Source organism: Marmota flaviventris, chromosome 6 (assembly GCF_047511675.1).
Source record: "Marmota flaviventris isolate mMarFla1 chromosome 6, mMarFla1.hap1, whole genome shotgun sequence".
Lineage (NCBI taxonomy): Eukaryota > Metazoa > Chordata > Mammalia > Rodentia > Sciuridae > Marmota > Marmota flaviventris.
In genome coordinates, this window is record NC_092503.1 from 80,974,582 (window position 1) to 81,000,929 (window position 26,348).

At 32.5% G+C, this 26,348-nt stretch overlaps 1 protein-coding gene across 1 annotated transcript in view; it reads left to right on the forward strand.

Annotated features, from left to right (window-relative positions):
* Phip (pleckstrin homology domain interacting protein) overlaps positions 1 to 26,348 on the forward strand; it is a 125,869-nt gene that overhangs the window by 92,630 nt on the left and 6,891 nt on the right. The window contains exons 24-39 of the mRNA XM_027928102.2: positions 1,251 to 1,370; positions 3,382 to 3,489; positions 4,025 to 4,149; positions 4,283 to 4,365; positions 5,939 to 6,050; positions 6,212 to 6,273; positions 8,290 to 8,445; positions 9,867 to 9,987; positions 12,602 to 12,727; positions 15,629 to 15,698; positions 16,007 to 16,057; positions 16,740 to 16,889; positions 22,253 to 22,405; positions 23,776 to 23,939; positions 24,395 to 24,657; positions 25,238 to 25,435. Of these exons, the coding sequence (XP_027783903.2) occupies positions 1,251 to 1,370; positions 3,382 to 3,489; positions 4,025 to 4,149; positions 4,283 to 4,365; positions 5,939 to 6,050; positions 6,212 to 6,273; positions 8,290 to 8,445; positions 9,867 to 9,987; positions 12,602 to 12,727; positions 15,629 to 15,698; positions 16,007 to 16,057; positions 16,740 to 16,889; positions 22,253 to 22,405; positions 23,776 to 23,939; positions 24,395 to 24,657; positions 25,238 to 25,435 (2,062 nt within the window). The remainder of the gene's footprint in view (positions 1 to 1,250; positions 1,371 to 3,381; positions 3,490 to 4,024; positions 4,150 to 4,282; positions 4,366 to 5,938; positions 6,051 to 6,211; positions 6,274 to 8,289; positions 8,446 to 9,866; positions 9,988 to 12,601; positions 12,728 to 15,628; positions 15,699 to 16,006; positions 16,058 to 16,739; positions 16,890 to 22,252; positions 22,406 to 23,775; positions 23,940 to 24,394; positions 24,658 to 25,237; positions 25,436 to 26,348) is intronic.

Here is a 26,348-nt window from a genome sequence, read left to right on the forward strand (position 1 = left end):
GCTTAGATAGGAGGTTCACAAACCAGGGCCAGTCTGGACAATAGTAATTAAAAAAAAAAAAGTTAAAAAAAATTACCTGCTGCCAGTAGTGTTCATAATCATAATCTGTGGTATTGCTTCTTTCAGTAAACATTCCATTAACTCATAGTGGTAACTACTTTGTTAAAAAAAAAAAAAAAAACTCAACAGAATGAAATTTAGAAGTCTTAGAGCATATACACTGAACCACAACAATTTAACTCAGTTGCATAAAGTTTCTCTAGTTATAATAGTAGGTTTCAAAGGCTCTTTGTCCATTTTTACTAAGTCTAAGGAAGCAATAACAAGACTGTTAAGGCTGCTTGTAGGTGTTCAGCAAAGTTTTTCAGAAACCCTTTTCTCAGAGACATAGTTTTACTTTTATCCATCAAAGTTAAAAAGTAAGGGACATGGCTTAACATTTCATTTGGGGTCAGGGGAACTCTGATTTTCTTTTTTGGAAGGAGCTTAACATGAGCCAAGAATGAAATTGCTGTTTAAGAAAGGGAGAGGAGGGCTTATAACTCAGTATAACTCAGTGGCAGAGCACTTACCTAGGATGTGTGAGGCTCTGGGGTTTGACCCCCCCCCCCCCCCCAATACCGCAAAACAAAAAAAAAAGGGCAAAAGAAGGGGAGAGGAACATCCTCGGGCTGTTCAGAAATATAATGTCAAGCACATGGAAATAATTAGCTTTCTGTATCTTATAGGAATACTTAACCCATATGAGAATATCTTATAATTTCTAACACTAAAAATAGGATTTTTTAAAATTCAAATTATGTCATAATTTGTTATAAGTAGTGTTTGTAAAACTGATACTTTTTTTTTAAAATTTTAAGTTGTTGATAGACCTTTATTTTATTCATTTATTTATATGCGGTCCTTAGAATCGAACCCAGTGCCTCACACATGTAGGGCAAGTGCTCTACCACTGAGTTACAACCCCATCCCAAGACTGATAGTGTTTTTAAAGGGAGAAACCAACACAGAGCTTACACTTCAGGGTTTGTGGGGATGTCTTATATGAATGTTGTCTATAGATTTTGATTTTGCTGTCTAGTTTTTGTCAATGATTTGGATTAATTGAATAATTGTTGCTGATGCCACCGTTTTTTCTAGAGTAGATTTTTAATGTTTAAAGAAAACAATTTTTGTACGAAAGTCCTTTTCTTTAATGATCTCTATTGTGCTTCTTTGGATAATATTACTTTATAATGTTCCAAATTTAGAGATTGGCTGTGGGAGAACTAACTGAAAATGGTTTGACATTAGAAGAATGGTTACCATCAACATGGATTACAGATACTATTCCCCGAAGATGTCCATTTGTGCCACAGATGGGTGATGAGGTACTTTTAAACTTTTTAATTATTCTTTGTTTTTTGTTTTGCTTGTTTGTTTGAGTAATAACCTGGAACATTTTATAGTTCTTGAAACACAACTATAGAAGATTACAACAGGTTTATACAAATAATTCATTCACAGCTGTGAATGAATTGTGTATCTTTTTTAAGACTGCTATAAATTTTTTATCATCTAAATATTATAAGAGAAAGGAAGCTTTGTTGACATTTATTGCCAGGTGTGGTGGCACGTGCCTGTAATACCAGCAACTTAGGAGGCTGAAGCAGGAGGATCACAAGTTCAAGGCCAACCTGGACAATTTAGCAAGACCTTGTCTCCAAAAAAAAAAGGTTGAGGATGTAGTTCAGTGGTAAAGTCCTTCTGGGTTCAATCACAAGTAATGCTTTTTTTTCTTTCAAAACAAATATTTATTTTTTTCTTTCTAAAGGAATATATTAAATATATTAATATATTTGTTTCTCTTAATTTAAAAATTAAATATATAGCATGTTACAATAAAATTTAGCTTTTTGCATATACTTTTATTTCAAAATATTTCATTTACCCATATGTTCATATTTGTTTCTAAAATCTATGGTCTTAGAATAAGAACTATTATTTATTTTATTTAAATTTTTATCTTTGGCAGAGTAGATCAAACTCAAGCCTGCATACCAGTTAGGCAAGGGTCTTACAACTGAACTATACGTCAACTCTCAATATTTAAGATTGTTACCCCTTGCTGGGCATGGTGTCCCTAGCCTGTAATCTCAGTGTCTTGGGAGGCTCACATCTTCAAAGCCAGCCCCAGCAACTTAATGAGACCCTGTCTCAAAAAGGGGTTGGGAATGTGGCTCAGTAGTTGAACCCCTCTGGGTTCAGTTCCCAGGACCAAAGAAAAAAACTGGCACTCCCATTTTAGGCTGTATACTTACAAATTTAGAATGAAAATGTAAGGATTTAGATCATAAGTCTCACCCAGGGTCATATTTCCTTATTTTATACACAGACATAGTGTTATCTGGTGTCTGTTAACATGAGTAACAATAATAAAAACTGAAAAAAGCTGCTTTCATAAAGCACTCTAATTTGTACTAAAGTGGTAACTGACAGTTAAACAAGGAAAACAAACTTTTAGTATAAGAGTGACTCTAAAGGAAAGTATGGAATAATTTTTTTTAGAGATCCTGTTTGCATCAGAAGTTTTGAGGAACTTGGAGCATTACCACGTTGTTATGGTATAGGTGAAATATAATGATTGGTCTTACAGATCCTACAGCATTAAGGAGAGACTAAATACATTTACTATGGTATTTCAAGATTGTCAGAAAGTTTGTAATTCCTGGTTAAATGATTTCCTTTGAAATTGTTTCCATTTTATTTTTGGGTGCTGGTGTTTGAATAGTTAAATCACTTTTATTCAGCTCCATTCCTGCATTTGAAGTTGCAGACAACTGAATTAGTAATGAAGAGAGTGAAAGTAATAGGAAAAGTGGCTATTCCAAAGTATTACTAAGATCTTAATAGCATTTTTCAACAAGCTTTTTAAATTTGTAGTACTGAGAATAATACTTGGTGTCAAACTACTGTGTTCAAGTAATTGACAGTTGTTAAACGTCACCTAAACTTGATCTTTATGAAATAAGAATAAACATATGCTGCACTGTCTTACTACCTGCTAAAATGTAAGAAAAAAGTAGGTGAACATGAATTTATTATGGTTACTGGTTACAAGTGACTTTATTTTGCAAGATAAATTAACTTATTTTGAACCTAATAAATGATGAAATAAAAATAATGCCCCATCTTAAATTTCTAAATGTATACTAATGTTATTTAGAACACTTTGGTTATGATTAAGTGATGCTGAGACAATTTAAGGAATTGAGGGGGGAAAGTCAGTATCAGAATTTCTATTAGCTCAGAAGACACGAGATTTTCTCTGCAATTTTAGTTGATATCTTACATTCTTGGAAACATCCAGATTTTAAAATTGTCGCTTTTATCTTTTTTTAGGTTTATTATTTCCGACAAGGACATGAAGCATATGTTGAAATGGCCCGGAAAAATAAAATTTATAGTATCAATCCTAAAAAACAACCATGGCATAAAATGGAACTACGGGTATGGTATTTATTATGTAACTCTAAAGATTTATTTAGGGGTCATGGAAAAAAATGTATTAAGGGTTACTATTTTCACTATAAGAAACTGAATCATGAAGTTCCCTTGTTTAATTGAAGTGGTTTTGGAGATTAAAAGGGTTTGATTTTTCAGTCAAAGAAACTCAAGATTGAGTTTATATTCACTGATAAACTTTATAAATTGCGTACAAAATTTGATCATAGTGAAAATTAGATAACACTAATGTTTAAGGTAGACTTTATTTTGTCATCTCGATTTTATCAGCAGTAGTTCAAAATTATCTTGCATTCTTTGAAATTGTTGGAAAACTATTATACTTTTTTAAAAATTGCAGTACAACCTGTAAACCATAAAGTGCACATCTTAAATACATAGCTCAATTAATTTTTACATGTGCACAGAGTAATTACCATGCAGATGAATATTAAAACCAAGAAATGTTTTCTTAGTTATGTTTAGCAGTCTGTTTTGTGGTTTATTTTGTAAATGTGATTTCTTATTTTCTATATCTTAGGAACAAGAACTGATGAAAATAGTTGGCATAAAATATGAAGTGGGATTACCTACCCTTTGCTGCCTTAAACTTGCTTTTCTGGATCCTGATACTGGTAAACTGACTGGTGGATCATTTACCATGAAGTAAGGACTATTGAAAGAACCAGTAGTTTCTTAGTATTGTAGATTGTTTTTCAAGATTCAGATAAATTTAAACATGTTTTGAATATTTTTTCCTAAAATATGATCTAATCAGTTTGTTTCTATTTGTGCTTAGATACCACGATATGCCTGATGTTATAGATTTCCTAGTCTTGAGACAACAATTTGATGATGCCAAATATAGGCGGTGGAACATAGGTGGGTAATATATTCAGAAGTCATGGATGTTTGATATGTCTTTTTTTCAACCCAACAATTGATTTATTCTTTTTCATAATTTAGAAAAAGATGTTTTGCCATTAATAATAATGTTAATAACAAAGTATGATATGTATTAGAAGTATTTTTAAGTTTTGTTTAAATTGAAAATACTTTAGTTGATGCTTAAGTTTCAAACCATTTTATCTCCTACATTTGGTAACTGTTTATAAGATTCTTTATGATTTTTTTCAGCCTTTTTACATGTTGAATTAAATATTTATCCAAAAATATTAATAACAATTCATATTTGATATCAGAAGAAGTCTTGACAAAATGAGTGATAATTTGGATTGAGATTAAAGCTAAACTGACTTTATTATTTTTTGTTATTGTTATTTCTGTTATAATTTTAAAAAGTAATATTTAAAAATAATGTTGTAAACAAGTTTCAAAGAAACCTTGAAATTTTAAATATTTCCAGGCATTAAGTTTTGTTAGTTTATGTACAAATGTTTGCTATGTATTAAGTAGTTGTTCTTGAGAATTTGAGATAAAGCCATTGTCATTTTGGAGTGCAGTCTGATATGAAGATGGTACGTATGATTTAGCAAAGCCCACAATTGATATATTAGTTATCTTTTCTCCAGTGTCATTGGAAGACATTGGCATGGTGATTTGTCATTTATTGGTCTTGGTAAACTTAGCTTTAAAAAAAGAATGGGCCATGTGCTGTGGCGCACAAGTATAATCCTAGTGGTGTGGAAGGCTGGGGCTGAGGCAAAAGGATTGAAAGTTGAGGGCCAGCCTCAGCAATTCAGTGAGACCCTGTCTTAAAAATAAAAAGGAGTGGGGGTGTGGCTCAATGGTAGAGTGCCCCTGGGTTCAATCCCCAGGACCAAAAATAATAATTATTATTATTTTTACTTTAGCCTTTCCTCAGGAAATTTTTTTTTTTTTTTTTTCAGTTTGGGGGAGAGGTTACAGGGGTTTAAACTCAGGGGCACTCAATCACTGAGCCACATCCCCAGCCCTTTTTTGTAATTTATTTTGAGATAGAGTCTCACTGAGTTGTTAGCACTTCAATTTTGCTGAGGCCAGCTTTGAACTCTTGATCTTCCTTCCTCGGCCTCCTGAGCTTCTGGGATCACAGGCATGCATCAGCACTCCTCTTTTCCTCAGAAATGTTTTAAGGCTTACTTTGAGAAACTTCATTTTTTGACTTTATTATTAAGTCTACAGATACTGTTCATTATGGTTAAGCTTGTATTTTCCAATTCTCCTTCTTTAACCTAATGTCATCAGTCTGTGTAGGCTTGTAAATAGGTCTGTAAAACTCATAATTACCTTTACCGGAAAGCTTATGGTGTCAAGAACACTGTTTATAAAATAATAAGTATGCATATTAAATATCTCTCCCCCTACAGTGTTACCGATTTAACTCATTTTTGAATTAAGTGGGTCACTTTCTATGTTGCAGTTTCAGTGCCTTAGAGTTATACCTTAGGAAAACACAATTAACCACAACAAACATGCATTTCAGAGTAATGAGACAGCCTCTTTTCTTGTCCAGGTGACCGTTTCAGATCAGTCATAGATGATGCTTGGTGGTTTGGAACAATTGAAAGCCAGGAACCTCTTCAGCCTGAGTACCCTGATAGTTTATTTCAGTGCTATAATGTTTGGTAAGGAAATACTTGTATTTTTTTTTTATTAGGCCAGTCTTGCTTTGAAATATTTCTTCATTTATCAAGAAAGGGATATATTTCTTGCAAACACTAAAGGAATTATGTTATTCATAAAAATTGTAGATTGTTTTTAATTTAAAAATTTTCCTTTCTTAAAGCTGGGACAATGGAGATACAGAAAAGATGAGTCCTTGGGATATGGAGCTTATACCTAATAATGGTAAGTATATGTTAGACTTTATGCATCAACCTTATGAAGTTGATTACTTAAGTAAGAAATGTGTTTTGTTAACTCACTACCACATAAGGTTGTTGTTAAGATTTAACAGGAAACATTAATTCAACAAATATTTGTTGTACACCTATTATTGACCCCAATGGTTAGGGAAGCTCAGCAGTAAGCAAGATAGACCATGATCCTTACCTCTTGGAGTTTATAGCATAACAGGGAGTATTGAAATTCATTTATTACAGCAAAATATGAAAGTTTTTAATTAGTTATTCATTCCTAAAAATGAGTATTTTAGGGACATTTTTTTGTAACTCCAGCAGAATACTTAAAAGTATAACATAATAGTTAAAAGGTCATGCTTTTGAGTCAGATATAGATTCATATCCTCACACTGCCATTTTTCTATGTGATTTTGGCAAGTTCCATAGACTTAAAGCCTCAGTTTCTTAGGACTCAGCCTTTGATTATTTAAACAAATACCTTTCTTATAGGGCTGCTTTGAGGATTAAATGGCATCATGTGTATAAAGTGCTTATTATAGAGCCTGACACATGTAAGAGCTCAATGAAGAGGTAGTTATAATTAATAATAACCATCATCTTGCATATTGTCTGACACACTCAGGATTTGGGAGTTAGCCCTAGGCAGTGAGTATGACATCTTCCTTGTACTGAGAAAAGGTGGGTATGGCTGAAGCATGGAGATTACATTTTCCTTTTATCTTATTACCTGTTTTGTTTCAATTTTTAAAAAATAACCACAGATACAGTTAAATATGCCTAAAAGGGATGAAAGGGACATATGCAGATTACTAATGATTATTTTATAGAAAGTGGAATTAGGGGGACTTCATACATTATCTTTTACATTCCACGTTGTTTGAGTTGTTAACAATGTGTTACTTTTGCTATGATCTTTAAAAAAGAATAAAATGTCTGATTTGTAATATAGTAGAAATAATCATTTACAAATGGAATCGCTGAGTTGTTATTGTTACTCTAAAAAGTCAGAAAAGATAGAACTCTTGGAGAAGTTAACTTAGTCTGTTATTAGAGCCCTTTAAAACTACAGAAAATCAACTTGTAAACATTACATGTCTTATCTGGTTTTGTCCCTCTTCCCTAATGAAAGTTTGAATTTGAAGTCACATTGGACTATATTGAGTTCAATAATAGAGCTAATATGAGAGTAGTGAAACAGGTGTTGTAATACCTTAGCTATTTATAAATGAATAAGTGACACTGATTTATTAAACTTTTCATATATAAATATATCTCTATGTGTGTGGTGTTGGTGGGATGTTGTTTTTGTTATATCTGTGTGCAGAAAGAGTTTAGTTACAGTGCAAGGAAGAAGAGTTTTATACACAAACATTGACATATTTCCCGGATGAAGTCTAGTCCAAAGGAATTATTACCTGGCATATTTGTAGATTTTTGTCATCACCACCCTCTAGTGATTTTCTTAGCTAAAATGTTAAAGCTTTAGACATGTGAAAAGCTTACTTTTATCACTTCAGAGCAAAAAAAAAAAAAACACACAAGGATTATCTATTAGTATTCACAATTCTGTTTCTACATTAGAAAATTTGAGGCTTTGATTGAAGTATTTTTGAGAAATATTTTCTTTAGTTTCACCTCAAGTGTGGTTTATTAAAGTAAATGTGGCAGTTTTGAAATGATTTAGAAAACTTTGAAATTTGCGTCTTTTTATAGAACTGTTTTCTCTTACCTGTAACTAGATTACAGAGCAAGTTTTCAGGTATAATTTTGGAGGAATAATCATGATCATTTAGAAAATAATTTATAAATTTAGGATCCTTTTTAAAATAATGTAAATTTTATTGACCCTTGAAATATATTTTCCTTTACGAAAATGAAGAATATATTTACCAAATCTTTATAAAATTAGACTTTAATTTTGTGACATCATTAAATTTACTTTCTAAAGGTAATCTAAACACTAATTGCCAAATTTTCACCTATCTATTTTTCTATTTTTTAGCTGTATTTCCGGAAGAACTAGGTACCAGTGTTCCCTTAACTGATGTTGAATGCAGATCATTAATCTATAAACCTCTTGATGGAGAATGGGGTACCAATCCCAGGGATGAAGAATGTGAAAGAATTGTTGCAGGAATAAACCAGTTGATGACACTAGGTAACTATCAACAACACAGAAGTATAGAAGATGAGGCAGGGATGCAGGGGAGCAGGAAGCAAACTACAGTAAAAATACTATGCCAACAAAAAATAAATAAATAAATTCTACAGTGCTTTTCAAGCATTTCTAATAGGAATCTTTTCTTGAATGAGATCTTAATGCAAGATTTAAGTATGTAAAACAGATATAAATCACATTTCTCAGCTGAATTTCAGAATAAGGGCCTTTTATAAATGCCAGAAGTATCTGAAAAATCTGGATCCTCCACAATCCAGTTTGAAGAGCCTTGGCATATTCAAACCGACATGTAAACTAGAGGAGTATTGGAAGCTAGATTTTAAATATATAAACGGTTGTACCAGTTTCCCCCCAACTATATTAATCAAACATAAGAGAATCTTTTTAAGGGGAGAGAGGAAGGAGTATGAACTGAATTGTATTATTAAAAAAAAATAAGCAATAACTACAAAATTTGATTATCTAGACTCGGCTTCCAAAGTAACTCTCAGCTAGTTTGGTGGCTTATATCAACCCATTCTGCCAGTGAGTAATCAGCTTCAAAAAGTTTAGAGACATGAGTAAGAAGAGTTGAAGATAATGGGAACACAGATTGTAGGATATTCAAATCTGAAGGCTTTTGTTGAGTAAGAAGAGTTGAAGATAATGGGAACACAGATTGTAGGATATTCAAATCTGAAGGCTTTTGTTTTTTGAGGTGCTGTGAAATCAAACCCAGGGCCTTGTACATGCTAGGCAAATGCTCTATCACTGAGTTATATCCTCAGCCCTTGCAAAATGGCAACAGTTTTGTAAAAGTGGCCCTACAAATACTGTCATAAGAAGTAGTTTTATATATGAATGAATAAAATAATATAGAGAGTAGTTTTAACTATATTCTGGTTTTTGCTCTACCAGTTTACTTTGTGCCTTTGAATCAGTTATATTGAGTCAAAAACTTCTGAATCTGTTTCCTTCTCTCTCATTGCCTAATATTTCACAGAATAATGTAAGAATGAGATAAAGTGGTAAGGTTTGAGAAAGGTCATGTTCAAATGCAACATGCTAAGGATAGAATGGCTTTATCAAATATACAGATTCAGGATGACTGGCTATCGATTGAAGAAATATGTGTGTGTTTTGAATAAGTCAGTTTTAGGAATTTTTTATAAATTTATTAGGATGTTTGTCTTAAATTTGTCTATGGATTAAAAAAAAAGAAATCCCCAGAATTTTACAATGTTAATGTAGGTTTAGTAAAAAATGACTCTCTTTATGTCAGTTAAATTATGTAATTTTAATGAAAAGACAATGCCAGACTGATGTCTGTGTGAATTAGGACTTAGTCTAAAATTTGAGCAGAATTCCTTTTGAATTATTTTGAACATAAAAAAATAAATTTTAAAATTTATTTATTTTAGATATTGCTTCAGCATTTGTGGCCCCTGTGGATCTGCAAGCTTATCCCATGTACTGCACTGTAGTGGCATATCCAACGGATCTAAGTACAATTAAACAAAGACTGGAAAACAGGTTTTACAGGTTAGAATCATTTGATGTGGATACTACCAAAAGGAAGCTAAATGATTCATTCTTTCACTCTTTGGCCAGTCTTCTACAGCTTTGTTCTTAACTTTTTATGTTTACAAATGTACATATAAATCACCTGGGGAACATGTTGAAAGGATCTGATTTAGTAGATTTGGAATAGGATATGATATTATAAATTTCTAGCAAGTTGACTATAATCTTGATTCTGCTTGTTTAGTTGAATGTGATTCCTGGATACAGTTTTTCTAGATGTGATATGACTTCATGCTCATTTTCTTAATATAAATCAAACCAAATTATTTACTTTTCTCTCAATAAATAGCATATTAGAATTTTTGTTTCTTCATAGATTTTTCTTAAAATATCAAAAATTACTTATCTTTACTTATATTCAGGTTATGAATCCTTTTGAAAAATGCAATTAGAAAAGATTTAGTTTTTCATAATTGAAGAATAGTATGCCATAGAACTAGTGTTAAAAAGCAGATATAATTTCAACTAAAATTTGTTTTTTCTTCCAGTTAACCGTTTTGATAAATATTGAGTTCTTAATCTTGGACAGATTTTTGCAAGTTTTTTTTTTTTCCCAAAAAAAAACATTACCTGAAGTGTTTTGTCAAAAACTAAGTTTATAGTTTTCTCCATAAAAAAATTACAATTTGTAATTTTAATTTTTTTATATTACTTTTGCCCTGACAGGACAACAATATTTTAATGCATATAGTATTGCACCGGAGTTTTCTTTTTATGACTAATTTTAAATCCTACAGTTCTTTGCATTCTTTGTGTTAACTTAGGAAGTTTTTATTCATAATCTATACTTTTCTGTATAAAATGTGCCTTTTTTTTTTTTTTTTTTTTTTTTGCATAAACAGTTTTGGGGCACTTGGCACTGAGAATGTCATTTGTTCTTCCTTATTAACAGGGTTTCTCAGCAGCAGCATTACTGACATTGGGGGCTGGAAAATTCTTCACTGTGAGGGACTTTTCTGTACTTCTACCCTTTAGATGTCAATAGCAGTTCTTACTTTTAAAGTCTAAAATGAATCTAGACATTACCGAATGTATTCTGGTGGATGAGGCACTCCTGGTTGAGAACCATTTCAGTAAAGAAAACTAAGATGATATACGTTAGGTTTAAAAGATTTTTCTGATCTTGCTGTGTGTGCTTGCTATTGAATCATTGATGATTTGTCAAAAGCAAGAGATGAAAAGGAAATCTCCTGTGACCCCCGTGATGTTTCACTCAGCCATCTACTCTAAGCATTTTTCAATATCTCGTAGAAGTTTAAGATAAAAAATGAAGAATAAATTTATAACTGTATTCCTAGAACTAAATTACTAAAGGTTAAGATTTATACTTAGTACTTCAGAAATTGGAACAAGACATGGGAAGATTAGAGGGAGAGATAGAAATATCTCGTATACACTGGTGGTTGGACTACAGCTGGAAAGATAAGGAGCTGACATCTCTGACTATTACTGTTATGTTCTTTCTCATAGAAACATTGCTGAACATGATAATTGCTAAAGTGTACTTAATTATTTCAATGTACATTATAGCTTAAATAGACTTTTTTTTGCATTAGCCAGTTTGAAACTTGATACATACATAAATTAGAAATCACCTATTTTTTAACCTGATAATATAGTTGTAAACTTGAGTTGTGTTCTTATGTAATATAGTGATGCCTTCATGTTGTATTTCACAGCTTAAAGTTTTTTTCCCCTCTTTTTAAAGTTTGTGTTTTTCTTTTCTGATTTTTTCAGTGTCTGTGAAACTACTAGTAATAGTAGTTTGCCCTGCTAGTAATAATCTAGTGCCCTACTTTACAGTTTTCTATGTGGTACACTGAAGATGTCTGTGATTCTTTTATTAGAATGAGCCTTGTGAATCAACTTGAAATGTGCATTTTCTCTATATGCTTCTATATCCACAATTATATGTAACTTTTTAAATGTATTCTTTATTAATTCAGGCCACAATTGGATGATACTCTCAGAAGTCGACTTTTTCTTTACCTTCAGAAATAAAATTACAAAGCACCAGAACAATTTAGCATTGTCAATAGAATGTTTAGAAAATAATTCTCAGTTTTCTTGTAACACACTCATGTTTTTATGTTTTTTATCTCTTAAGCAGGCTATTGATTACCTTCTCATTTTTACATGTCATTTGATTACTAGCTCTATAATTAGATTGTTTCCTTTTATATATACAAGTTAGAGGTATTTATTTATTTATTTTTATTTATTTATTTTAAAGGTACCATACATGACAGAAATATGTAAAGCAAAAACTAGGAACTTGTTTCTCTGGCTCTACTCCTACCTCTTCCCCTATAGACATTTCCCCCGCTGAAAAGTAGGCATTGTTAATAGTCTAGTGTCCTGTTCTAGACATTTTCTTTATAGATAGATAATGTCACTCCTCTTTTTTGTCCTCTAAAACAAATGGGATTGTGCTTTTTGAAAATAGCTATTTAAGGTGTGAATGATGTAATTGGATTAAGACTGAAATTCGGAAGTTAGAATGTCTTAGTTTTAAATTGTGTATACATATTTCTAAATATGAGGTTAAGACACATATTTTGTTTTTTTAAAGGCGAGTTTCTTCCCTGATGTGGGAAGTTCGATATATAGAGCATAACACTCGAACATTTAATGAGCCGGGAAGCCCAATTGTGAAATCTGCCAAATTTGTGACTGATCTTCTTCTACATTTTGTAAAGTGAGTTACTTATTCATATTTAATTATAATAGCTATGATTAATGGCTTTTAAAATATAAAATGTCAGACTGTAAAATACAATAATTTTCTACATGTATAATGCTGTCACGTAAATATAGTTCCTCAAAATACAAAGCCTGTGTACTAAGAAAAAAATTTGTAATGTAAAGGAAGTGCACTAAAAACATTTAGTCATAAAATCATAAAAATGCATTACATTTGTATTCTGTAGTTTAAAAAAAAACACATTGATCCTTTTCTCATTTCTCAGTTCATTGGATAGTAATAAAAATCAACCAAACATGTAATTTTTTATCTTCATTAGCTCTCTCAATCTTACAGGTGGTAAAGATCATTAGCTAAAATTTTTGATTGAGTGAACTAATTGGAGGTAACATATACAAGATTTTTTTTTAATATATAGAGATGAGAGAGAGAGAATTTTTTTAATATTTATTTTTCAGTTTTCGGTGGACACAACATCTTTATTTTTATGTGGTGCTGAGGATTGAACCCAGCACCCCACACATGTCAGGCAAGCGTGTTATCGCTTGAGCCACATCCCCAGCCCATATATATACAAGATTATTAACAGGTATTTAGGTAATCCAGTCAGATACTGAATTTTCAGAAGTCTTTTTCCTCAATTAGGTTTATTTCCTTGTGTATTGATTCTATAGCAAGAGTGATAACTATAGTTTAAGGCAAAAGTACCTTTCCTTCCTTATTTTGTGGATTTTATATAGCCATAAAATGAATTGAGCCTTCTAAATTGAAGCCAGAGACATGAATCATGTTTTGGTGCAAAAGATTGTTCTAATTTTCTATTGATTTTACTGTTTATATTAATATATATTAGATTTCCCCCTCCTCCCTTAGGTTAAGAAGAGGTAACAGTATATTTAAATACCTTAATTCAGGTATTATCAGCTTCCACTTTTACATAAGGGGATTATTCAGGCTTTTTTCCTTAACTTTTCCAGCTTCATTCTCTTTTTTTAACATAATCTTAGGATCTTTTTTCCTGGGAATATTTGTTGTGTGTGTTGTTGTTTTTTGTTTTTGTTTTTTCCTAAGAAATGCAAGCAGATATAAGGGAAAAACAATTAGCAAGATAAACTCTGTGTCCTTCCTCTGCATTATTCTCTTAGAACTCTTTTCCTTTCCAAATGGTTTTAGGGACTTTATTGCTGTGCTTTTGCTCTTTTTCAGTGAATTTAGTAATCAAACATTAGTTAATTCTAGAAAACTCTTTGTAATTTTACAAGTGTTATAAGCATATGTATATACATCTCTTTTCAGAGATGAATTCACAGAATCACATGATATAAAATATTCATGTCTCAGTGAAGTAATTTAGATGAAAATTGTTTTTACATTTTAAATAGTCTGAAAATGCATTTCTTTCAGATTTTGAAATGCAAATTAAGGTAATATTTCAAGCATTTTATATTTATGTATTTAAAAAATTAAATACCTGGTACATGTTTAATTTGTTAAAAAACATTTTTAGCTGACAGTAATTTTGAAAATGTAAATTATTCCTTGAAATTTTGATCATTGTATTTTTTAATTGAGTTACTTGGCAAAATTTCATGCTCTCAATGTATACAAACTAATATGTACTTGGAGATAGACATAATCGTATTTTTACCCTTTTAATACAGTTTCATAGGCCAGTAAACATGAAGTTGAAATAACATAAGGAATACTGCGATAAATAACAAAAGAATTGTGTGAAAGTTTATATGAGGACAGGTCACTTCTAGTTTTGAAAGTGGAGATTCAAATACACAGAAGTATTTAAGAAGATGTTATGAACAAGGTAGATACTGATGTATTCAGGATAAATTAGATGAAAAGAAAGCCATTCCAGGGTTAAGCAGTAGCCTAAGGTAGGAAAGTAAAGCCGTATTAAGAGGAATATTAGTTGGTTAAGTAGACAGTATAGGAGTAGAACTTATAGGAATATATTGCTAAGTTGGGGACAGAACATGGTGGGCATTAAGTGCCAACCTGAGGAACAAGACTTTTATTTACTTTTTATTTAAGTATTTATTTTAGTGCTTGTGGATTGAACTGAGGGACACTTAACTACTGAGCCACATCCCCTTTTTAAAATATTTTATTTAGAGGTGGGGTCTCACTGAGTTGCTTAAGGCTTGCTAAAATGCTAAGGCTGGCTTTGAGCACACGATCCTCCTGCCCCAGCCTCCTGAGCCTCTAGGATTACAAGAGGAACTACACTTTTAAAATATAGAAAAGAGACAAAAAGCATAAATAGCACATTGGCTTATACCAAAGAGAAGGTGATAAGGGCATAATTTGTGGAAGTGAGAAAAGGATAGATGCCAAGATATTTTTGAGAATAGAATTCTGTTTGGACTGCTCTTTGGGTTTTGAGAAAGCAAGGGACAAATAGTGAAAATCCAAGATTTTCATTACTGTTAGAATGGTGTGCTGTTTTTAAAAAAAAAAATGAAAATTAAGAGAGGAAGAGATTGGGGAGTGACAATTAGGTTTAAACAAGGAATTTTAGGTGATGGTATCAAGATGACTAAGGACAAAAATTTATGGAATGTCTCTATTTAAGAATGAATAAAGGAATGAGAAGACATGGGGTATATTAGCTTTACCTTGAAGCCAAAGGAATGGAAGACAGCATTCCAGGCATACCAGCAACCTTAGCAAATTCATTTGGGAGTCAAAAATTGGGTTTGACACAATTAAATAATCCAGGGGGAAGGATGACACAGGGTATATTGTGTGTGTCTTGGGTATCCATGTCAACAAATGCAGAAATGCTTTAGCCTCAATTTTACCCTTAAAATCTGGTTTTAAGATCAAAGGAAAAAAACTCATGACTTTAGTCTTACTTATTAACATTTTCTTGCTATTTAGGGATCAAACTTGTTATAACATAATTCCACTTTATAATTCAATGAAGAAGAAGGTTTTGTCTGACTCTGAGGTATGTAATATTTTATTATGATTACTACTTATAAAAAAAGAAATTTACATACATACATATTACAGTTTTCAAGTAAAAACTGTTCTGAAAATTATTGTTTGCTCAGTACTATTGTTAACTTTTTAATAAAATGGTATTCAGTATTTTATTGTTAAAGTTACAAAAGGGAGACTTTTTAATGAGTCATTAAATTACCCCAGCGTATATATTGAGTTTTCTAAAGTATAAAGGAAATAATTTCTATATACACAATTGAGTGTAATGAAACCTAAAATGTTTTATAAATTTGATTTATTCTGGCTTCAAAGGAAGAAGAGAAAGATGCTGATGTGCCAGGAACTTCTACCCGAAAAAGGAAGGTAATTAACTTTTGTTTTTTTTGCAGAGGTACTTTATATGAATTAAAAATGCATTAAGAGCTTATTATTAATTTTTTAGCAATCTTAAAGGCAGATTAAGTATTACTTTCAAATCAGTCCTAACGTTTTTCAGAACTAGGTGGATGCTATGGATTTTTTTGTTGTTGTTGTTTGTATTACTGTATGTTATAAATTGAACATTCGTAATTTGAATACAAAACTCATAATGCTCCATGGATGCTTAAAAACTTTCATATTTTGGAGCATTTGGTTTCCAGATTTTTGGATCAGGAATGTCTAACCAGTGAAGTCTGCAATTAATCCCAAATCCAAAACCCTTCAGGACCCATCCGTTTCAAGTAAGGGATAATCAACCTGTGCCTAATTATGTAAGGCTTCGTTAAGAATTCAAAATTAAATCACGTGATGTGGAACATGCCTATGTCTTCATATACTCTAGAGGCTGAAGCAGGAGAATCAAAAGTTTGAGGCCAGTCTGGGCAATTTAGGGAGATCTTTTCTCAGAAATAAAAAAGGCTGGAGATGTAGCTCAGTGGTAAAATACTTGCCTAGCATGTCCCAGGCCTTGGGATCAATACCCAGCATGGGGTGGTGGGGATGGTGTACAATTTGTATTGTATAAGTGCTGTTTTATTAATATACTTGAATATTTTCATTTCAGGACCATCAGCCTAGAAGAAGATTACGTAACAGAGCTCAGTCTTATGATATTCAAGCATGGAAGAAACAATGTCAGGAATTGTTAAATCTCATATTTCAGTGTGAAGATTCAGAGCCTTTTAGACAGCCAGTAGATCTCCTTGAATATCCAGTAAGTTACTTTTGAAAATATTATCTGTACTTTTAGTTTGCTACATATCTTATATATAATAGTGGGTTATTTATATGCCTATAATTTATTTCTTCATTATTTCACGCATGATCTTATTATCCATTTGGTTATATAGAAAAGCTAAGTTAAATAGTGTAATAAAATGGAAAGAGCCCTGACTTTTAAATATCTAAAGAATTATATTATAGTCTTGGCTTTGCTCTTACTAGTTTTTTATCTTTGAGCAAATCACATATCTCCCATCTGTATATTATTTTTACTAATTTTTCTCTTTCACACACTAATTTCAAGAATTTTATCATAGCTAGGAAAAAAATAATAAAACTTTGTTATAGGGTTATAGAGAAGAAATGAGAATAGTTTTCAAACAGTGAAGCATTATATACAAATGTAAGGTGGCATGTTATATATTCTTTTTTTAAGTTATGCCAATGTATGATCTAAATATTTATTTTTTTAAGCCATCATAGCAATCCAAATTTAGCTTAGTGATTTTTATTCTTTTAACAAGTTATTAAAGATTGTATAGTTCAAATAACATGCATGATTTCAAGTGAAAATATAAATTGATTTATAAGACATCATAACCTAGATGTGGTATCATCTGATTTCATTATCTTTTTTTTTTTTTAATTGATCCTTTTTAGTTATATATAACATTAGGATACATTATGACATAATCACAAAAGCATGGAATATAACTTGCTCTTACTCAGTCCCCAGAACTTATCTCCTCTTTCCCTCTACTCCCCTGGCTCTACTGATCTTTCTGAAATACATTTGTGGCTTTTTTTTATTTTATTAGTGCCTTGTGGATATACTTGATGTTGGAATTCACTGTGCTATATTCATGTATGTATATATGAAAGTTTGGTCAGATTCATTCCATTCTTTTCCATCTCTTCTTCCTCCCCTTCAATCAATCCCCAATCCTCTTTTATCTACTCTAGTGATCTTTCCTGTATTTTGATGAAACAGCCCCCCCCCCTTTTTTTTCTTTCTGTCTTTCACCAGTTATAGGTGAATGATTTGGTCATACACAGTGTAGTTAGACTTTGCTAAAGATGTTGTAGACCTTTTTCCTAATACCTCGTACTAAAAATTTGTAGACATCAGATGTAAAAACTAGATTCTGAAGGGTGGAGACAAAGTAGATAGACTGGGCTCTCAGGACCAACTGAATGGTGAGTTCTCCTGTGTTTTGCTTTCTCATTATATATATCCCACTCAAGATATTGGAGAAGCTATTAATCTAAAAATGCTAATAAACCCTGATGATAAAGGTCCCTCAGTTAGCTCTATCTTTTTTTTTCTCTAGAAGAATCAGCAAAGGGCCAGACTAGCAATACAGAAAACTGATACACACTGCTGTACTTCAGCCAAATAACAGAAAAATAACTGTGCCCCTTATACCTTTCACATTATCAAAGATTAGTGGAGAGGCCACCTTTTTTTCTTCCTTCAGATACCAGTAGAGACTATAAGGGAAATAGAAAGTTCCACCTCTCTGGCAGTAATGAGGTACCTTAAAGTCCCACCAGCAATGTACAAGTGTACCCTTTTCTCTACATCCTTGCCAGCACTTGTTGTTGTTTGACTTCATAATGGCTGCCAATCTTACTGGAGTGAGATGGTATCTTAGGGTGGTTTTGATTTGCATTTCTCTGACTGCTAGAGATGGTGAGCATTTTTTCATGTACTTGTTGATTGATTGTATGTCCTCCTCTGAGAAGTGTCTGTTCAGGTCCTTGGCCCATTTGTTGATTGGGTTATTTGTTTTCTTATTAATTTTTTGAGTTCTTTGTATACTCTGGATATTAGGGCTCTATCTGAAGTGTGAGGAGTAAAAAATTGTTCCCAGGATGTAGGCTCCCTATTTACCTCTCTTATTGTTTCTCTTGCTGAGAAAAAACTTTTTAGCTTGAGTAAGTCCCATTTGTTGATTCTTGTTATTAACTCTTGTGCTATGGGTATCCTATTAAGGAATTTGGAGCCCGACCCCACAATATGTAGATCGGAGCCAACTTTTTCTTCTATCAGACGCAGAGTCTCTGATTTGATATCAAGCTCTTTGATCCATTTTGAGTTAACTTTTGTGCATGGCGAGAGAAAGGGATTCAGTTTCATTTTGTTGCAAATGGATTTCCAGTTTTCCCAGCACCATTTGTTGAAGATGCTATCCTTCCTCCATTTCATGCTTTTAGCCCCTTTATCAAATATAAAATAGTTGTAATTTTGAGGATTGGTCTCTGTGTCCTCTATTCTGTACCGTTGGTCCACCCGCCTGTTTTGGTACCAGTACCATGCTGTTTTTGTTACTATTGCTCTGTAGTATAATTTGAAGTCTGGTATTGCTATACCGCCTGATTTGCCTTTCCTGCTTAGAATTGCTTTTGCTATTCTGGGTCTTAATTTTTAAAAAATTACATGTAACTCCATAAAAATGAATACAACATATCAAAATTTGTGGTATACAGGTAAAGCAATACAGGAAAATTTATAGCACTAAATGTATACTGAAGAATACATAGGAAGTCTGCAATCTGCTTCTTATTTAAGAATCTAGAAAAAGAATATTAAAATAGACCAAAAGTAAGCAAAAGGGAAATAATGGACCTGAAATCAGTGAAACTCAAAAACTAAAAGAAAAATATCCCTGAAACTATAAGCTTGCTCTTTGAAAAGATCAATAAAAATTGACATTTATTGAGGTTTCCTTTATTAAGGTTTATTATTTATTATTAAACCTTTATTAAGGTTTCCAAAGCTAACATCAGGTGCAGTGGCATGTGCCTGTCTGTAGTTTGACCTACTCAGGAGGCTGAAGCATCAGGATTACTTGAGCCCAGGAGTTCTAAACCAGCCTGGGGAACATAACAGGACCTTCTTCCCTCTCCTAAATATGATTTATGAAGCTAAGAGAAAATACAAATTGCTAGTATTGGGATTATAATCATAAACGTTGCACATATCAAAAGGATAATAAAGGAAACATATTTAGACTACTACAAACAAATTTGACAACTTAGATGAAATGGACTAATACTTAAAAACTACCACAACTCATTCAATATAAAATAATAATTTTCAGTAGCCCTGTAACGATTAGGATGTTTAACTTGGGTTTTTTTGGTGGTTGGTTGGGTTTTGGGTGGTGGGGGTGATTCTAGGAATTGAACCCTAAAGTGCTCTTCCACTGAACTACATCCCCAGCCTTTTTATTTTTTGAGACAGGTTTTTGCTAAGTTGTGCAGGCTGGCCTTTGAACTTGGCATCCTCCTGCTTCAGTCTCCTGAGTTAATAGTTGTTTGCCACCATATCCAGCAGGAAATTTAACTTGCAGTTCAAAAATTTCAAAAACAAGAAATCATTAGTCCCAGATGACTTCACTGGAAAATTCTACCACATATTTTAAAGAAGAATTAATAAAATTCTTCACAATCTCTTCCAGAAGATAAAATAGAATGAGCATGTCCTAACTCATTCTGTAATTCCAGTATTATCAAAACCAGACAAAAATAGTTCAAAGGAATAAAATGCAAAAACTCTTTAATAACAGCAAATAGAACTCAGGAATTTAAAAGTGATTATATACTGTGACCAAGTAGTATTTATCCAGAGATGTAGTTCAGTATTCAGGAAGCAGGTGGTGTAATCTGTCATTTTAACAAGCTAAAGAAGAAAAACTACATGATACCAATTAATAACAGAAAAGGCATTTGACAAAATTTCATACTTATCCTTAAAAAAAGGACATTTTAGATAGGGTGTAGTAAAATCACTATGTCCATAAAAGCAAATAAAAACAAGCTTGGAAGGAAGAAGGTTATTGTCCTTGTCCCAGAGAAGGTGGAGGTCACCCTATACCACAGGGAAAGCACCAGGTTTTGGTTAGGTGGCAGAAGGCAAGAGCTATGAAAAAAGTTAGGAACCTTTTGTTGAGGATTTCTGTGGGAAAGGCACAGCAAGTCAGAGTAAACAGCTTAGGGATTAAAGCCAGAGGTGCTCTACCACTGAGCTATAACACCGGCCCTGTGGGCTCTGGAGTATACAGGTGGTCTCTAGTTATCTAGTCTTGGCCTTAGGATAATTGAAGGGTAGTAGAAATGTTGACCTGAAGTTTGAGAATTGGAAAAGGTGGTAGTTGGAACACTATATTCAGGTTGGTTTGCATGTTCTCAGTTTAACCCTTTAGTATCTTTTATAGCTCACTGGTAAAGCACCCCTGGGTTTAGTCCCTAGTACAAAAAAAAAAAAAAAAGAATTGGCTAGCCCTGGAAGAGCTTCCCCCGCCACCCCCCCCCCCCCGCCGCCCCGCCAGGTTGGTAAGGCCACCAGATGCCAAAATACAGACAATATAGCAATAAAATTGATCCTGTGGTGAATTAGATGTCAAATAGACAAAAACGAATTATTTTAAAAACATGTCGCACACTTCATGATACAAATTAAGAAAACTAAAAACAAAGGGGTACATTCACAAGGCAGTAAAGACCATCTATTAAAAAAGCCCATAGCTAACATTGTGCATAACAGTGAAAAACTGTGTTTCTCCTGTTTTTAAGATTGAAAGCATTTTAACTATTGTGTTCAACATAGTAGTGGTAATACTAGCTAGTGTAATTTTAAAAAGGAAATAAGCATATATGTTGGACAGGAAAAAATAAAAAATTTATAAAGGTAATAATTTCATCTTACATTGCACTTGCTTTACTTTATGATCAAACATATCATACTTTAAACTTGATTGTACAAAATAGAATTGTTATACTTCAAAAACAAATAGTTAAATCTTCAAGGCCATTGAAAAGATGCAATGCTTTTTGTCCTTTGTAAAATATATCCTATTTTGATAATGTTGTAATCTTACACCATATTGTGATCATTATCTGTTGCTCTTCTGCTTTCACTTGCCTCATTTATTGCTTCCAAGCTTTTGCCTTATTTTACATACAATTGGGAAAGTAGATACCTCGAGCAATTTGGTACTCCTATATGGAATCAAGCACACTTTGTGAGAACTATTTACATTCATACTTCTTGATTACTTCAAAGCTCCCAATTATTGTACTGAAGTTGACATTATTAGAACTTCAGCCTTCAGATCAATGGAATATTACCTTACTTTCATTGTTTATGTTTTATCAGTCATAATTTAACAGTTGTGTTTCAGTGAGTCAGCAGCATTTAAATTTTATGTTTTGGGGCTTTTTTTAAAAAACAAGAGCAATTATTAATAGTTCTAGAGCTTCTATTCATCATGAAATGCCTGTGTGAATCCTTGTACTGAAAATAATGCTTTGTGGTAATAATAATAATACTGCCTGTCTTCTCTCTCCTAGGACTACAGGGACATCATCGACACTCCAATGGATTTTGCTACTGTTAGAGAAACCTTAGAAGCTGGGAATTATGAGTCACCAATGGAGTTATGTAAAGATGTCAGACTTATTTTTAGTAATTCCAAAGCATATACACCAAGCAAAAGATCAAGGGTATTTAATTTTATTTGCTTTATGTTTATCTAAAGGAAAAGTATGTTTAAGTAGCCAAATGTTGCCTTTTTTTTAAATAGAGTAAAATTAATTTTCTATTGTGTTCTCTTTTTTTTTAAATTTTAACTTGTTATATATGACAGCAGAATGCATTGCAATTCATATTACCCATATAGAGAACAATTTTTCATATCTCTGGTTATACACCTAGTAGAGTCACACCATTCGTGCCTTCATACATGTACTTAGCATAATGATGTCCATCTCATTCCACCGTCTTTCCTATCCTCATTTCCCTTCCTTACCCATCCCTCCCCTTTGCCTTTTCTAGAGTTCATCTAATCCTCCCATGCCCCACCACCACCACCACATTATGAATCAGCATCCTTAAATCAGAGAAAACATTTGGCATTTGTTTTTGTGGGATTGGCTAATTTCATTTAGCATTATATTCTCCAACTGCATACATTAGCAATTGCCATGATTTTATTCTCTTTTAATGTTAAATAATATTCCATTGTGTATGTATACCTCTTTATCCATTTATCTACTTAAGGTCATCTAGGTTGGTTCCACAGTTTAACTATTATGAATTGTGCTGCTATAAACATTGATGTGGCTGTATCCTTATAGTAAACTGTTTTTAAGTCCTTTGGGTATAGACTGAGAGGAGTGGGATACCTGGGTCAAATGGTGGTTCCATTCTCAGCTTTCCAAGGAATCTCCATACTGCTTTCCATACTGGCTGCACCATTTTGCAGACCCACCAGCAATGTTTGAGTGTCCTTTGTTCCCCACATCCTCACCAACACTTATTGTTTATATTCTTAATAGCTGTCATTCTGACTGTTGAGTTCTTAATAGTGTCCTGCTACTCCTTAGTTCCTCTATGAAGTAACACTGATGTCATTCTTTGGTGTTTAGGAATGGCTATTTTTCTTGAAGTAGTATGATTAATATTATCTACCGTTCTTTTTCCAAAGAATGATACGCAAAGAATGATACATGACAGTGTAATGAGAAGGAGTAGATGCTAAATCTAGGTAGCAGTGGAAAATGAATTCAAACCCTCAGTTGATATGATAAAGTTAATAATGAGTAGTTTTGTCAGTATGCACCATCTGAATTCAGAGTAGAACTTTTAAGAATTTCAAATCTTGGGAAATTTCTAATACAAACACAAAATTAATGGTGAAAATTTTTTAGTTTACTTTACCTCAATAGAGATTGGAAAAGTAATATAAAAGCAATATTTAAATACTGATAAAATTTACTAGAAAAATATTTAAGTTACAAAATTCACTAAATGGGCATTTTCCCTTACAGAGTGTTTGAACACAGTGTTGTGGGTTGTTTTTTTTTCCCCATAGATTTACAGCATGAGTTTGCGCCTATCTGCTTTCTTTGAAGAACATATTAGTTCAGTTTTATCAGATTATAAATCTGCTCTGCGTTTTCATAAAAGAAATACTATAACCAAGAGGAGGAAGAAAAGAAACAGAAGTAGTTCTATTTCCAGTAGTGCTGCATCAAGGTATTTAATTTCTTTTCAGTGGCATTAAGTAATCTATAACTTTGTCATCTAAATGATAGAATTTGGTGTTTTTTTAATACTTCCTTTACTATTCCCTATATTGCAGAATGATATATTTGACATGCAAGTTCCTATGATGTGGAGGATTTTTAATCTTTTAAACTAAAGCTTTACTAGTGTAAGTGCTTAAATTCAAACTGCTAAATCTATACAGTAAAACAGCATTTTTAGGGTAGTGATGGCATCATGCTTTCTGTCATATAACTGTAGCATTTATGGCAATCCTTCACTAAATATTCACTTTTCAAAGGCTCACAACCATATGAAATCCACTACAAATCTCATATTTTAACATATTTCATAATAGTACAAATATTGAATCCAACAGTATTATAAAACTATTTTATTCACTCATAGAGCTGTAAGAATGATGAACAATGTGATCTTACTTACAGCCCTGAAAGGAAGAAAAGGATTGTAAAACCCCAGTTAAAGTCAGAAATCTCTACCTCTCCATTCTCTACACCTACACGATCAGTACCACCAAGGCATAATGCTGCTCAGATAAATGGTAAAACAGAATCCAGTTCTGTGGTTCGAACCAGAAGCAACCGAGTAATTATAGATCCAGTTATCACTACTGAGCAACCATCTACTTCATCAGCTGCAAAGAATTTTATTCCAAAAGCTAATACATCTGCAGTGCCAGGGAAAACAAGTAAGACAGTTTCTAAATTGAAGGGTGTATGATGATTTTTTTTAAGATTTTACTTTGCAGTGGGTTTGGATAATTTCCTGTAGATGCTATTGTCTTTTACTGGCTTTATTGTTTTCTCCATTTAAAAAAAAAGTTTTAAATAAGAAAAAGAAAATTGATGTGTAGGAATATCAATGTAGAATAATGCTCAATAATAACAACAAACTGACCCAAACTGCCTGAAGTTAAATTCTAGTACATAGATGTGCTAGCAGTTTGCCAAGGCTTGCTTTCATAATCTTGAACTGCAGCTTCTAAAGAGGCTTTAACTGTTAAGATTGTCTCCTTGGGTATGCCTTTTTCTTATTAGAAAGTAGGTTTCTTGGACTGGAGTTGTAGCTCAGAGTTAGAGCATTTGATCTGAAGCAAAAGGATCTGGGTTGGATCCTTAGCATTGGGGGTGGGGGGGAGAGAAAGAGAGAAAGTAGATTTTCTGAGGAAATTTTTAAGTATCCCTTAAGTTTTGACCCTTTGAATAATTTAAGCAAATCGTATTAGACACAGTCCCAAACTTTTTTAATCTTCTCTGTGTGTGTTTTAGTACTAGAAAATTCTGTGAAACAGTCCAAAACCTTGAATACTCTTTCGAGTCCTGGTCAATCCACTTTTAGTCCTGGCACTAGGAATAATACTGCAAAAGAAAACGTGGAAAGGGAAAAACCCGTCAAACGTAAAATGAAATCATCTGTACTCTCAAAGGCATCCACTCTTTCAAAGTCATCATCTGTCACTGAGCAAGGTAAGATGTTACTTGTGTCCTTTTGAGTATAATAGATCTTTCTTACAAATGATTTTTTTTTTGTTTTGGTGTGGTTGGATTTATTCTTTTTATCTACTTTTTGATTGCCTGCTTAAAAATCATATAGTCTTTATTAGTTGATAAATATAGTAAGACACCCTTTGATTTGCAGTTTTATGTCAAAAGCAAACTATTTGTCATTAAATTTTTTAAAACATGGAAATAATAACACATTCTAGAATAAAAGACTTTTAATTCTGAATATTACAAAATCTAAAGAAATAGATCCTTGGAGTTTAAAGTATATTTAGTTAACCTATTGAAACATTCTTCACTTTTCTAAAAAAAATTTTTGTTATAGATTATAAAATATAATATACTTACCGGACACGTTGACACATGCTTGTAATCCCAGCAGCTTGGGAGGCTGCAGCAGGAGGGTCATGAATTCAAAGCCAGCCTCAGCAATTTAGCAAGACACTGTCTCAAAATAAAACATAAAAAGGGCTGGGGATGTGGCTCAGTGGTTAAGTGCCCCTGGGTTCCATCCCTAGTACCCATCCCAGCCCCCCAAAAAATACAGTACACTAACCTCTACTAATTCATTATGGTAGTCTACAGTCAGGCTTCCAGTTTAATATATAACTGTTAGTTCCTTATAGTTAAGCTGCTGAGTTCTTTTGAAGTGCAATTTTTTTTGTTCTAAAGGTTTTATGTTTGAAAGATGGAGAAAATAACTCAATATACCATATGGCATGTTAAAACGATATATAATTCCTTACCTCAGACAACCCAATAATAAGCATTTTGTCTTATGACTTCCAAACTGTATCTAAGACATTTCTTCTTCAATGTTTCTTTGTAGAAACCTCACTCAATTTAATATCATTGGTGAAATGTCCTCATATTGATT